The sequence below is a fragment of the Passer domesticus genome, chromosome 34 (assembly GCF_036417665.1).
Source record: "Passer domesticus isolate bPasDom1 chromosome 34, bPasDom1.hap1, whole genome shotgun sequence".
NCBI classification, from domain to species: Eukaryota; Metazoa; Chordata; class Aves; order Passeriformes; family Passeridae; genus Passer; species Passer domesticus.
This window is the reverse complement of record NC_087507.1, coordinates 274,712-289,110: the sequence shown is the minus strand read 5'-3', so window position 1 is coordinate 289,110 and position 14,399 is coordinate 274,712. Positions and strand designations below refer to the sequence as shown.

Here is a 14,399-nt window from a genome sequence, read left to right as displayed (position 1 = left end):
CCAACGATTTCAGGATGACAAACCCAACAATTTCAGGTTGACAAACCCAACGATTCCAGACTGACAAACCCAACGATTTCAGGTCGACAAACCCAACGATTTCAGGTCGACAAACCCAACAATTTCAGGTCAACAAACCCAACAATTTCAGGTCAACAAACCCAATGATTCCAGACTGACAAACCCAACAATTTCAGGTCGACAAACCGAACTATTTCAGGTCAACAAACCCAACGATTTCAGGTTGACAAACCTGAAATGATCTTAGAGGTTCCACCATGGATTCCCACTGGACATCTCAACCTTTAAGCTCAACAAACCCAACAATTTTGTTGCCTCTGGAGCTGACGGTGGTGGGACATCCATGACTTCCACCCCTTGACCCCAAGACCACCCAGCCCCACCGAAGGACCCTTGGAGCGCCCCGTACCTGCTCCTGGAGCTCGGCCAAGCGCTGCGCCCGCTCCTCCTCGGAGTCGTCGGAGGAGCTGTCGCTGTCGGAGGAGCTGTCGCTGCTGCTGTCGCTGGACGAGGGCGGGGCCACCTTGGTGGGGGGCGGGACCACCACCGGGGACGAGGCGGGGATCACCGGCTCCTCCGGCTCGTCCGGCATCTTGGCAAAGCGCATCTCGAACACGTCCTGGAATCACAGGGAACGGGACGGGAGTGACGCCGGGGTCGGCACCGCGGCGTCTCCAAAGAGGGGGCCCTACGGACTGGGGGGTTCCACACCAAAATCAACACCTGGACACGGGGTGGGGGAGGGACCCTGAAATCTTGGGAGTTTCTTGGAATTCTGACTCTCTCCGAGGTGGATTTAGGGGAAAATTTATGGGATTTGCTCATTTACTTTCTTGTTTAAAAGCTGCGACTTTCAGGTTCTTGAGATCTTCTGGATCTTCTTGGGTCAACTTCGGTTGATGTGATGATCTTAGAGGTTCCACCATGGATTCCCACTGGACATCTCAACCATCTCCAAGGTGGTTTGGGGGAAAAATTCATAGAATTGCCTCAATTTCTCACTTAAAAGCTGCTTCTTTCACATTCTTGAGTTGTTCTGGATCTTCTTGGATCATCTTTGGTTGACTCCATAATTTTTGAGGTCATTTCCAACCTCAATTCCACCACAGATTCCCAATGGAGATCTCAACCATCCCCAAGATGGTTTTGGGGGAAAATTTTACAGGATTTCCTCAGTTTCTCATTTAAAACCTGCGTTTTCCAAGTTCTTGAGATCTTCTTGGATCATCTTTGGTTGACTCCACAATTTCTGAGGTCTTTTCCATCCTCAATTCCACCATGGATTCAGAGCCCGCTCTCCTCTCCATCCAGTCCAGGGGTTTCCACTCATTTTGAAGGATTTTCACTCATTTTGGAAGGGTTTCCCTCCTTTTTGAAGGAGTTTCCCTCAATTTTGAAGGAGTTCCCCAATTTTTTTTTGTAATTTTTTTGCCAAATCAGCATTTTTTGGATTATTTTGAGAGACTTTTTTTGGGGTAAATCCCACTGGAAAAAAAAAAAAAGGAATTTTCCTGGAAGGTTTGGGAATTCTGATTTCCTTCACTTCAACAGCAAAAAACCCCAATTTCTTTTTTGGCAATTTTTTTGCAGCGTCACCATTTTTCAATAATTCAGATTTTTTTTTTTGTAAACGCTACTGGAAGAAAAAGAAAAAGGGAATTTTCCTGGAAGGTTTGGGAATTCTGATTTCCTTCATTTCAACAAGAAAAAACAAAAAAAAAAAAACAAAACAAAAAAACTCAACCAAAAAAACCCCCAAACACCAATTTTTTTTGCCGAGTCAGCATTTTTTTTGCTTCTTCCATAATTTTTTTTTTTTTGACAAATCCCACTGGGGAAAAAAAGGGAATTTTCCTGGAACGTTGGGAATTCAAAATTCAAATTCCAATTCCTTCAACAACAAAAAAATGCCAATCTTAATTTTTTTTTTTGCCGAGTCAGCATTTTTTAAATTAGATTGTTTTTTTTTTTTAATTTTTTTTTTCTTGGAATTTTGGGAATTCTCCTGGAAGTTTTGGGGACGCTCACCTGCAGCTTGCGGGCCATGGCCACCACCTCGTGGTCGGCGGGGTTGTACTTGTAGCAGTTGGAGAACATCAGCCGCACGTCGGCCGCGAACTCCTGAGCGTCGCGGTACTCCCGGCCCTCCAGCTTGGACTGCAAAAAACACCCAAACATTGGGAATTCCGGGGGAATTCCAGGGGAATTCGGCACCTGGGGTGGGCACCGGGGCAAAAACCACCCAAAATTGGGAATTCCGGTGGAATTTCAGAGGAATTTGGCACCTGGGATGCACAACTAGGCAAAAAACACCCAAAATTGGGAATTCGGCACCTGGGATGGGCACCTGGGCAAAAAACACCCAAAATTGGGAATTCTGGTGGAATTCCAGGGGAATTTGGCACCTGGGCAAAAACCACCCAAAATTGGGAATTCCGGTGGAATTCCATGGGAATTTGTCATGTGGGATGGGCACCTGGGCAGGAGGTTTTTGGGGTTGGCCAAAAAAATCTTTTTGGGCTCAAAAAATCTGGTTTTGGTTAAAAATTCCTTTTTTTAGGCCATAAAAATGACTATTTTTTGTTTAAAAAGCCCTTTTTTTGAGCCATAAAAATGACTATTTTTAGTTAAAAGAACACCTTGGTTTGGTCCAAACAACTCTTTTTTTGGTCCATAAAGACGATTACTTTTGGTTTAAAAATCCCCTTTTTTAGTCCATGAAAATTACTATTTTTAGTCAAAACCCCCTTCTTTTGGTCCATAAAAATGACAAATTTGGTCAAAAATCCCCCTTTTTATGCTCCATAAAAATTACTATTTTTGGTTTAAAAACCCACTTCTTTAGGGCCTTCATTTTTTTTGTAAAAAAACCCCATTTTTTGATCCATAAAAATTACTATTTTTGGTCAAAAAAATTTTTACTTTCTGACTAAAAAAATCCATTTCAGGGTTTCTAGCTTTCCTGGAAAGATTTGGGGCCGTTTTTCCTCCTGAACACCAAGAAGAAGAAACCCAAGATCCCCAAACCACCACTGAAATGTGACAAAATCCCAAATTTCCTTCCCAAAATCCCATTTTATTTCCCCAACCCCCATTATTTCCCCCGAAACCCCATTTTATTCCCCTAAAATCCCATTTTCCCCCCTCCATCCAATTATTTCCTCTGAAACCCAAATTGATTTCCCCAAAATCCCATTTTTTCTCCTTTCATCCCCCAAACCCTATTTTTATTCCCATTTCCCCCCAAACCCCATTTTATTCCCCACAGACCCCCATTTCTTTCCCACAAACCCCCATTTTTCCCCCTGAAATTCCCAATTTTCCCCTAAAATTCTCAATTTTTCCCCTGAAATTCCCATTTTTATTCCCCCAAATCCCCATTTTTCCCCCAAAACCCCATTTTATTGCCCCAAACCCCCATTTTTTCCCTATTTCATCCCCCCAACCCCCCATTTCATACCCCCAAACCCCCATTTTTCCCCCCAAAATCCATTTTTTCCCCATTTTCTCCCCTAAAATCCATTTTTCCCCATTTCATCCCCCCAAACCTCCATTTTTTTCCCCTGAAATTCCATCTTTATCCCCCTAAACCCCATTTTTCCCCCATTTCCCCCCCCCAACCCCCCATATTCCCCCCCTAACCCCCATTTTTTCCCCATTTCCCCCCCCAAACCCCCATTTTTTTCCCCATTTCCCCCCCCAAACCCCCATTTTTTCCCCCCTAACCCCCATTTTTTCCCCATTCCCCCCCCCCAACCCCCCATTTTTCCCCCCTAACCCCCATTTTTTCCTGGTTTCATCCCCCAAACCCCCATTTTTTCCCCATTTCCCCCCCCCAAACCCCCATTTTTTCCCCCCTAACCCCCATTTTTCCCCCCTAACCCCCATTTTTTCCCCATTTCATCCCCCCAAACCCCATTTTCCACCCCCCAAACCCCCATTTTTTCCTGATTTCATCCCCCAAACCCCCATATTTTCCCCTTAAACCCCATTTTTTCCCCATTTCATCCCCCCAAACCCCCATTTTTTCCCCATTTCATCCCCCCAAACCCCCATTTTTTCCCCATTTCCCCCCCCAAACCCCCATTTTTCCCCCCAAACCCCCATTTTTTTCCCCATTTCATCCCCCCAAACCCCTCATTTTTTCCCCATTTCCCCCCCCAACCCCCCATATTTCCCCCCTAACCCCCATTTCCCCCCCCAAACCCCCATTTTTTTCCCCATTTCCCCCCCCAAACCCCCATTTTTCCCCCCAAACCCCCATTTTTTCCCCATTTCATCCCCCCAAACCCCCATTTTTTCCCCATTTCCCCCCCCAACCCCCCATATTTCCCCCCTAACCCCCATTTCCCCCCCCAAACCCCCATTTTTTCCCCATTTCATCCCCCCAAACCCCCATTTTTTCCCCATTTCATCCCCCCAAACCCCCCATTTTTTCCCCATTTACCCCCCCCAAACCCCATTTTTCCCCCCCTAACCCCCATTTTTTCCCCCCAAACCCCCATTTTCCCCCCTCCCCGGCTCACCTTGATGGTGCTGAGGTCCATGGGGTGTTTGATGATGTCGCAGTAGTCGTGCAGCCCCAGCGCCTCCACGTCCACGGGTTTGTAGAAGGGCCAGGCGTAGGCCGCGTTGCTTCTTGGCGAACATCTCCTTGATGATGCCGCCGCAGTACTTGAGCTGCTCCGAGGCCTTGGAGGCGCGCGCCTCGCCCGGCTGCTGCTGCGAGTCGGGCACCTCCTTCTTGGGGGGCTTGGCGGGCCGCCCGCCCTCGCGCCGCGCGCCCAGCTTGGCGGCCTTGGGCTCGGCGGGCAGCGCCGACGACTCGTGGATGGGGTCCATGGCGGTGGGAGTGGTGGTGTCTGCTTTCCTCTTCACGCCTTTCTTTGTCTGCCGCGGGGAACCGAGACGTCAGGGACGGGATTGGGGGGGGGTGGACGTTGGGTTTGGGGGTGCTTGGGGGGTGCAGGTTGAGATTTGGGGGTGTTCCGTGGGGATTTGGGTGGTGGAGGTTGGGTTTGGGGGGTGGAGGTTGGGTTTGGGGGCGTTCAGGGGGGTTTGGGGGGTGGAGGTTGGGTTTGGGGGGTGGAGGGTTGGGTTTGGGGCGTTCCGGGGGGGTTTGGGGGGGTGGAGGTTGGGTTTGGGGGGTGGAGCTTGAGTTTTGGGGGAGTTCTGTGGGGTTTTGGGGGGTGGAGGTTGGGTTTTGGGGGAGTTCCGTGGAGTTCCATGGGGATTTGGGGTATGGAAGTTGGGTTTGGGGGTGTTCCGTGGGGTTTTGGGGGGAGTTCCATGGGGTTTCGGGTGGTGGAGATTGGGTTTGGGGGGTGCAGGTTGGGTTTGGGGGCGTTCCAAGGAGTTCTGGGGGTGGAGGTTGAGATTTGGGGGTGTTCTGTGGGGTTTTGGGGGATGCAGGTTGGGTTTGGGGGGTGCAGGTTGGGTTTGGGGGGTGGAGGTTGAGATTTGGGGGCGTTCTGTGGGGTTTTGGGGGGTGGAGGTTGGGTTTGGGGGCGTTCCATGAGGTTTTGGTGAGTGGAGGTTGGGTTGGGGGGCATTCCATGGGGATTTGAGGGGTGCAGGTTGGGTTTGGGGGCGTTCACTGGGGTTTTGGGGGGTGGAGGTTGGGTTTGGGGGCGTTCCGTGGGTGGAGGTTGGGATTTGGGGCGTTCTCTGGGGTTCTGGGGGGTGGAGGTTGGGTTTGGGGGCGTTTGATGGGGTTTTGGGGGGGAGGTTGGCTTTGGGGGAGTTCCATGGGGATCTGGAGGTGGAGGTTGGGTTTGGGAGCATTCCCTGGGGTTTTGGGGGTGTTTGTTGGGGTTTTGGGGTTTGGCCTTTGGGATCATTCGTTGGGTTTTGGGATTGGAGTTTCTACCTTGGGATTGTTGGGGTTTGGAATTTGGGCGTTGGGGGCGTTCGTTGGGGTTTTGGGATTGGGAGTTTCTACTCTGGGATCGTTCATTGGAATTTTGGGTTTTGGAGTTTGGCCTTTGGGGGTGTTTTTGGGATTTTGGGATTGGGAGTTTCTACTCTGGGATCGTTTGTTGGGGTTTTGGGATTTGGAGTTTGGCCTTTGGGGGCGTTTTTTGGGATTGGAGTTTCTACCTTGGGATCATTTGTTGGGGTTTTGGGATTGGGAGTTTCTACCTTGGGATCGTTCATTGGGGTGTCAGGGTTTGGAGTTTGGCCTTTGGGGGCGTTTTTTGGGATTGGAGTTTCTACCTTGGGATCATTTGTTGGGGTTTTGGGATTGGGAGTTTCTACCTTGGGATCGTTCATTGGGGTGTCAGGGTTTGGAGTTTGGCCTTTGGGGGCGTTTTTTGGGATTTGGAGTTTCCACTCTGGGATCGTTTGTTGGGGGTTTCAGGGTTTGGAGTTTGGCCTTTGGGGGCGTTTTTTGGGGTTTTGGGATTGGAGTTTCTACCTTGGGATCGTTCATTGGGGTTTGGAGTTTGGCCTTTGGGGGCATTTTTTGGGATTTTGGGACTGGGGGTTTCTACCTTGGGATCGTTCATTGGGGTTTCAGGGTTTGGAGTTTGGCCTTTGGGGGCGTTCGTTGGGGTTTTGGGATTGGAGTTTCCACCTTGGGATTGTTCATTGGGGTTTTGGAGTTTCTGTTTTGGGATCGTTCATTGGAATTTTGGGTTTTGGAGCTTGGGCTTTGGGGGTGTTTTTGGGTTTGGAATTTCTATCTTGGGATCGTTCATTGGGGTTTCAGGGTTTGGAGTTTGGCCTTTGGGGGGCGTTCGTTGGGGTTTGGAGTTTGGCCTTTGGGGGGGCGTTCGTTGGGGTTTTGGGATTTGGAGTTTCCACTCTGGGATCGTTCGTTGGGGTTTCAGGGTTTGGAGTTTGGCCTTTGGGGGCGTTCGCTGGGGGTTTTGGGATCGGGAGTTTCCACTCTGGGATCGTTCGTTGGGGTTTCAGGGTTTGGAGTTTGGGCTTTGGGGGCGTTTTTTGGGATTGGGAGTTTCTACCTTGGGATCGTTCATTGGGGTGTCAGGGTTTGGAGTTTGGCCTTTGGGGGCGTTTTTTGGGATTTTGAGTTTCCACTCTGGGATCGTTTGTTGGGGTTTCAGGGTTTGGAGTTTGGCCTTTGGGGGCGTTTTTTGGGATTTCGGGATTTGGAGTTTCTACCTTGGGATTGGTCATTGGGGTTTCAGGGTTTGGAGTTTGGACTTTGGGGGCGTTCGTTGGGATTTTGGGATTGGAGTTCCACTCTGGGATCGTTCGTTGGGTTTCAGGGTTTGGAATTTGGGTGTTGGGGGCGTTCGTTGGGGTTTTGGGATTGGAGTTTCCACCTTGGGATTGTTCATTGGGGTTTTGGAGTTTCTGTTTTGGGATCGTTCATTGGAATTTTGGGGTTTGTAGTTTGGGGGTGTTTGCTGGGGGTTTGGAGTTTGGCCTTTGGGGGCGTTCGTTTGGGGTTTTGGGATTGGAGTTTCTACCTTGGGATCGTTCATTGGGGTTTCAGGGTTTGGAGTTTGGGCTTTGGGGGCGTTCGTTGGGGTTTTGGGATTTGGAGTTTCCACCTTGGGATTGTTCATTGGGGTTTTGGAGTTTCTGTTTTGGGATCGTTCATTGGAATTTTGGGTTTTGGAGCTTGGGCTTTGGGGGTGTTTTTGGGTTTGGAATTTCTATCTTGGGATCGTTCATTGGGGTTTCAGGGTTTGGAGTTTGGCCTTTGGGGGGGCGTTCGTTGGGGTTTTGGGATTTGGAGTTTCCACTCTGGGATCGTTTGTTGGGGTTTCAGGGTTTGGAGTTTGGGCTTTGGGGGCGTTTTTTTGGGTTTTGGGATTGGAGTTTCTACCTTGGGATTGGTCATTGGGGTTTCAGGGTTTGGAGTTTGGACTTTGGGGGCGTTCATTGGGATTTTGGGATTGGAGTTTCTACTCTGGGATCGTTCATTGGGGTTTCAGGGTTTGGAGTTTGGGCTTTGGGAGCGTTTTTTGGGATTTGGAGTTTCTACCTTGGGATCGTTCATTGGGGTTTTGGAGTTTCTGTTTTGGGATCGTTCATTGGGATTTTGGGTTTTGGAGTTTGGGTTTTGGGGGCGTTCATTGGGGTTTTGGGAACAACACCAACACCAACACCACCAACAAATGATGACAACAACAGCTAAAGCAGTACCAATCCCAACCACAACCCCCGCCCCGATGCAGCCGACGCGGCGCTCACCTTGACGGGCTGGGCGGGCGTGGGGATGACGGGCGGGTGCGGCTGCAGCGCGGCGGGCGCGGCCGGGGCGGGCGGCGGCGCCGGGGCGGGCGCGGGGGGCACGGGGGGCACCACGGTCATGGCGGGCGGCACCAGCAGCTCGGTGCCCGCCGCGCCGAACGGCAGCGGCGGCGCCAGGCCCGGCACCGGCGGCACCGGCGGCACCGGCGGCGCCGGGGAGGAGGCCTGGGAGGCGTTGGCACCGTCCGAGGAGCCCGGCTTGGATGGCACTGCCGGAGAGACACAGTCAGGGAGGGGAAATGGGGGAAAAGGGAAAAAATGGGGGGAAATATGGGGAAATGAGGGGGGAAATGAGGGGGAAAATGAAGAAAATGAGGGGAAAATAGGGGGAAATAAGGGGGAAATAGGGTTGGAAGGGGGGGGAAAAATGAGGGGGGAAAAAAGGGAAAATAAGGGGGAAAATATGGGGAAATAAGGGGGAAAATATGGGGGAAATAGGGAAAATAAGGGGGAAATTGAGGGGAAATAAGGGGGAAATGAGGGGAAAAAAGGGAAAATAAAGGGGAAATTGAGGGGAAATTATGAGGGGGGAAAAGGGAAAATAAGGGGGGAAAATGAGAAGAAAATGAGGGGAAAATAGGAGGAAATAAGGGGGGAAATAGGGGGAAAATGAGGGGAAAATATGGGGGAAAATATGGGGAAATAAGGGGGAAAATATGGGGGAAATATGGGGGGAAATAGGGAAAATAAGGGGGAAATTGAGGGGAAATAAGGGGGAAATGAGGGGAAAAAAGGGAAAATAAAGGGGAAATTGAGGGGAAAATATGAGGGGAAAAAAAGGGAAAATAAGGGGGAAAATGAGAAGAAAATAAGGGGAAAATAGAGGGAAAATATGGGGGAAAATAAGGGGAAAATGAGGGGGGAAAAAAGGGAAAATAAGGGGGGAAAATGAGAAGAAAATAAGGGGAAAATAGGAGGAAATAAGGGGGAAAATAGGAGGAAATAAGGGGGAAAATAGGGGGAAAATGAGGGGAAATAAGGGGGGAAATTGGGGGAAATGAGGGGAAAATATGGGGAAAAAACAGGGAAAATAAGGGGGAAGTTGAGGGGAAATAAGGGGGAAAATGAGGGGAAAAAAGAGAAAATAAAGGGGAAATAAGGGGGAAAATAGGGGGAAAATAGGGAAAATAAGGCAGAAAACGAGTAGAAAATGAGGGGAAAATAGGGGGAAATAAGGGGGAAAATGAGGGGAAAATATGGGGGAAAAAGAGAAGAAAATGAGGGGGAAAATGAGAAGAAAATAAATGGAAAATAGGAGGAAATAAGGGGGAAAATGAGGGGAAAACGAGGGGATAAAAGGGAAAATAAGGGGGAAAATGAGGGGATAAATAAGGGGAAATGGGGGGAAAATGAGAGAAAACAAAAAGGAAAATGGGGGAAATAATGGGGAAAAAATACAGGAAAATAGGGGGAAATAAGGGGAAAAGTAAGGGGGGAAAAATGGAAAAATAAGGGGGAAAATAGGGAAAAATACATGAAAATGAGGGGGGAAATAAGGGAAGAAATCAGGGAAAAAAACAGGAAAAGGGGGAAAAATGGGGGAAAATAAGAGAGAAAAATAGGTGGAGGAAAGGAGGGGAAAAAAATTGGGGGGAAATTTTGAAAATTTAGGGATTTTTTTGGGGTGAAATTCTGGGAATTTTTGGGGGGGGGGGGTTTGAGGACTGGTGGATTTTTTTTGGAAGGAGTTTAGAGAATTTTTCGGGGGAATTTTGGGATTTTTTTCAGGAATGTCTTGGAGAATTTTTATTATTTTGGGGTTTTTGGGGGGGAATTTGCGGATTTGGGGGAAAATTTTGGATTTTTTTTCAGGAATTTCAGCAATTTTTTGGGCAATTTTGATAGATTTTGGGGGAGAATTTGGGAGGCATTCTTGGAATATTTCTGGGGAATTTTGAGGATTTGAAATTATTTGAGGGGGAATTTTTTTGCAGGGATTTCAGCAATTCTTTGGAAAACCTTGAGGATTTTTTTGGGGGGGGATTTTGGGATTTTTTTTTAGGGGGAATTTTGAGGATTTGGGGATTATTTGGGGGGAATTTGGGGATTTTTTGGGAGCCCCACCTGGTTCCTTGCGGGCGCGGCCCCGGCCCTTGGTCTGGGCGATGACGATTTCCGTCTCCTCCGGCGTCATCTCCGAGATCTTCTGCAGGAAAAGCTTCTCCAGAGCTTCTGCCATCAGCACAATGTCATCCCCTGGCTGCAAATTGGGGGAAAAACAGAGAAATTAGGGAAAAAAAAGCTTCTGCAGAGCTTCTGCCATCAGCACAATGTCATCCCCTGGCTGGAAAATTGCGGTAAAAAAACAGAAATTAGGGGAAAAAAGCTTCTGCAGAGCTTCTGCCATCAGCACAATGTCATCCCCTGGCTGCAAAATTGGGGACAAAAACCCAGAAATTAGGGAAAAAAGCTTCTGCAGAGCTTCTGCCATCAGCACAATGTCATCCCCTGGCTGCAAATTGGGGAAAAAACAGAGAAATTAGGGAAAAAAGCTTCTCCAGAGCTTCTGCCATCAGCACAATGTCATCCCCTGGCTGCAAATTGGGGAAAAAACAGAGAAATTAGGGAAAAAAGCTTCTGCAGAGCTTCTGCCATCAGCACAATGTCATCCCCTGGCTGGAAATTGGGGAAAAAACCCAGAAATTAGGGAAAAAAGCTTCTCCAGAGCTTCTGCCATCAGCATAATGTCATCCCCTGGCTGGAAAATTGGGGTAAAAAACCAGAAATTAGGGGAAAAAAGCTTCTGCAGAGCTTCTGCCATCAGCACAATGTCATCCCCTGGCTGCAAATTGGGGAAAAAAACCAGAAATTAGGGAAAAAAAGCTTCTCCAGAGCTTCTGCCATCAGCATAATGTCATCCCCTGGCTGGAAAATTGGGGAAAAAAACACAGAAATTAGGGAAAAAAGCTTCTGCAGAGCTTCTGCCATCAGCACAATGTCATCCCCTGGCTGGAAAATTGGGGTAAAAACCCAGAAATTAGGGAAAAAAAGCTTCTCCAGAGCTTCTGCCATCAGCACAATGTCATCCCCTGGCTGGAAAATTGGGGTAAAAACACAGAAATTAGGGAAAAAACCCCAGAAATTAGGGCAAAAAGCTTCTGCAGAGCTTCTGCCATCAGCACAATGTCATCCCCTGGCTGCAAATTGGGGAAAAAACCCAGAAATCAGGGAAAAAAACCAGAAATTAGGGAAAAATAGGATTTATGGAGAAAAAAGCTTCTGCAGAGCTTCTGCCATCAGCACAATGTCATCCCCTGGCTGGAAATTGGGGAAAAACCCAGAAATTGGGGATTTTCCAGGAGGGATTTGGGACTGGAGGTTTTGGGGTGAGTCCTGGGGTTTTTATAGGGAGAGGCTGAGGATGGGGAGATGGGAATTGGAAAAATGGGGGAAAAATGAGGGAAAAATCAGGGAAAATAGGGGGGAATAGGGAAAAAATGGGGAAATTGGGGGAACACAGGGAAAAAAAGGGGGAAAATAAGAAGAAAAATGGGGGGAAAAGGAGGAAAAAGGGGGAAAAGGGAGGAAAATTGGAGAAAAAAGGGGAAAGTGGAAAAAAGAGAAAAATGGGGGGAAAGGGGAGGAAAAGAAGGGAAAAGAGGAGGGAAAAGGGGGAATATAGGAAAAAAAGGGGGGAAAATGGGGTGAAAAGTGGTAAAATAGCAAAAAAGGGGGAAAGAAGGGGGAAAATAAGGGGGAAAAAAGGGGAAATGGAGAAAAAAGGAGGGGAAAAAAGGAGGGAAGGAAAAAAAAATCAAGGAAAAATCCCTTCAAATATTCCCCTAAAAAGCCAAAAAAAAAGGAAAAATCCATGTGCAGATTCCAAACTTTCACCATTCCTGAAAAACACCAAACCCAGACCCAAATTCCCAAGGATGTGCTTCAAAAAAATCCTTTAAAATTTAAAAAAAAAAAGGGGAAAAATTCCCCAGGGGGACTTGACCAATCCCAGTGGGAATGAGGCTGAGGCAGAATTGATTAAATTCTGATTTTTTTTCCCCAAAAATCCGGGTTTCCCTACCTTGTTGTAGATGTAGCAGTTTGTAAACATGGTGTTGAAATCCTGGATACATTCTTGAGCGTTCCAGTAATAATTATTTTCCAAGCGTTTCTTTATTGTTCCCATGTCCATCGGAGTTTTAATTATTTTATAATAATCCTGGGGGAAAAAAAAGGGAATTTAGGGATTTGGAAGGGTTTGGGGTCTGTGGTTTTTGCTGGATGGAGCACCGGGGTTTGTTCGAAAATGGGGATTTTTAGTGGGAAAAGAGGAAAATTTGGGACATTTGAAACCAAAGGCAGCGAAATTCATCGAGTTCAACTTGGGGTTATCAGCTCCAACATTGGAGAATCAACCCAACATTGGATCATCAATGGAACCAATGGATCATCAATGGAATCAATGGATCATCAATGGAACCAATGGATCATCGATGGAACCAATGGATCATCAATGGAATCAATGGATCATCAATGGAACCATGGGATCATCAATGGAACCAATGGATCATCAATGGAACCAATGGATGATCAATGGAACCAATGGATCATCAATGGAACCACGGGATCATCAATGGAACCATGGGATCATCAATGGAACCACGGGATCATCAATGGAACCACGGGATCATCAATGGAACCACGGGATCATCAATGGAATCAATGGATAATCAATGGAACCATGGGATCATCAATGGAACCACGGGATCATCAATGGAACCAATGGATCATCGATGGAACCAATGGATCATCAATGGAACCACGGGATCATCAATGGAACCAATGGATCATCAATGGAACCAATGGATCATCGATGGAACCAATGGATCATCAATGGAACCACGGGATCATCAATGGAACCAATGGATCATCAATGGAACCATGGGATCATCAATGGAACCAATGGATCATCAATGGAACCAATGGATCATTGATGGAACCAATGGATCATCGATGGAACCATGGGATCATCAATGGAACCAATGGATCATCGATGGAACCAATGGATCATCAATGGAACCACGGGATCATCAATGGAACCAATGGATCATCAATGGAACCACGGGATCATCAATGGAACCAATGGATCATCAATGGAACCAATGGATCATCAATGGAACCAATGGATCATTGATGGAACCAATGGATCATCGATGGAACCATGGGATCATCAATGGAACCAATGGATCATCAATGGAACCAATGGATCATCAATGGAACCACAGGATCATCGATGGAACCAATGGATCATCAATGGAACCACGGGATCATCAATGGAACCATGGGATCATCAATGGAACCAGGGGATCATCAATGGAACCACGGGATCATCAATGGAACCAATGGATCATCAATGGAACCAATGGATCATTGATGGAACCAATGGATCATCAATGGAACCAATGGATCATCAATGGAACCACAGGATCATCGATGGAACCATGGGATCATCAATGGAACCAGGGGATCATCAATGGAACCACGGGATCATCAATGGAACCAATGGATCATCAATGGAACCAATGGATCATCAATGGAACCACGGGATCATCAATGGAACCAGGGGATCATCAATGGAACCAATGGATCATCGATGGAACCAATGGATCATCGATGGAACCAATGGATCATCAATGGAACCACGGGATCATCAATGGAACCAATGGATCATCAATGGAACCAATGGATCATCAATGGAACCAATGGATCATCAATGGAACCACGGGATCATCGATGGAACCAATGGATCATCAATGGAACCAATGGATCATCAACGGAACCAATGGATCATCAATGGAACCACGGGATCATCAATGGAACCAATGGATCATCAATGGAACCACGGGATCATCGATGGAACCAATGGATCATCAATGGAACCAATGGATCATCGATGGAACCACGGGATCATCAATGGAACCACGGGATCACCAATGGAACCAATGGATCATCGATGGAACCAATGGATGATCAATGGAACCAATGGATCATCAATGGAACCACGGGATCATCAATGGAACCACTGGATCATCAACTCAACACTGGATCATCAATGGCACCACTGGATCATCAACCCAACCACTGGATCATCAACCCAACCACTGGATCATCAACTCAACCACCAGATCAAGTCCAACCCTTGAATCATC

At 47.5% G+C, this 14,399-nt stretch overlaps 1 protein-coding gene across 1 annotated transcript in view; it reads right to left on the bottom strand.

Annotated features, from left to right (window-relative positions):
- BRD4 (bromodomain containing 4) overlaps nucleotides 1-14,399 on the bottom strand; it is a 62,526-nt gene that overhangs the window by 29,645 nt on the left and 18,482 nt on the right. The window contains 7 exon segments of the mRNA XM_064402081.1: nucleotides 431-640; nucleotides 2,050-2,178; nucleotides 4,548-4,655; nucleotides 4,657-4,911; nucleotides 8,191-8,459; nucleotides 10,315-10,450; nucleotides 12,272-12,409. Of these exon segments, the coding sequence (XP_064258151.1) occupies nucleotides 431-640; nucleotides 2,050-2,178; nucleotides 4,548-4,655; nucleotides 4,657-4,911; nucleotides 8,191-8,459; nucleotides 10,315-10,450; nucleotides 12,272-12,409 (1,245 nt within the window).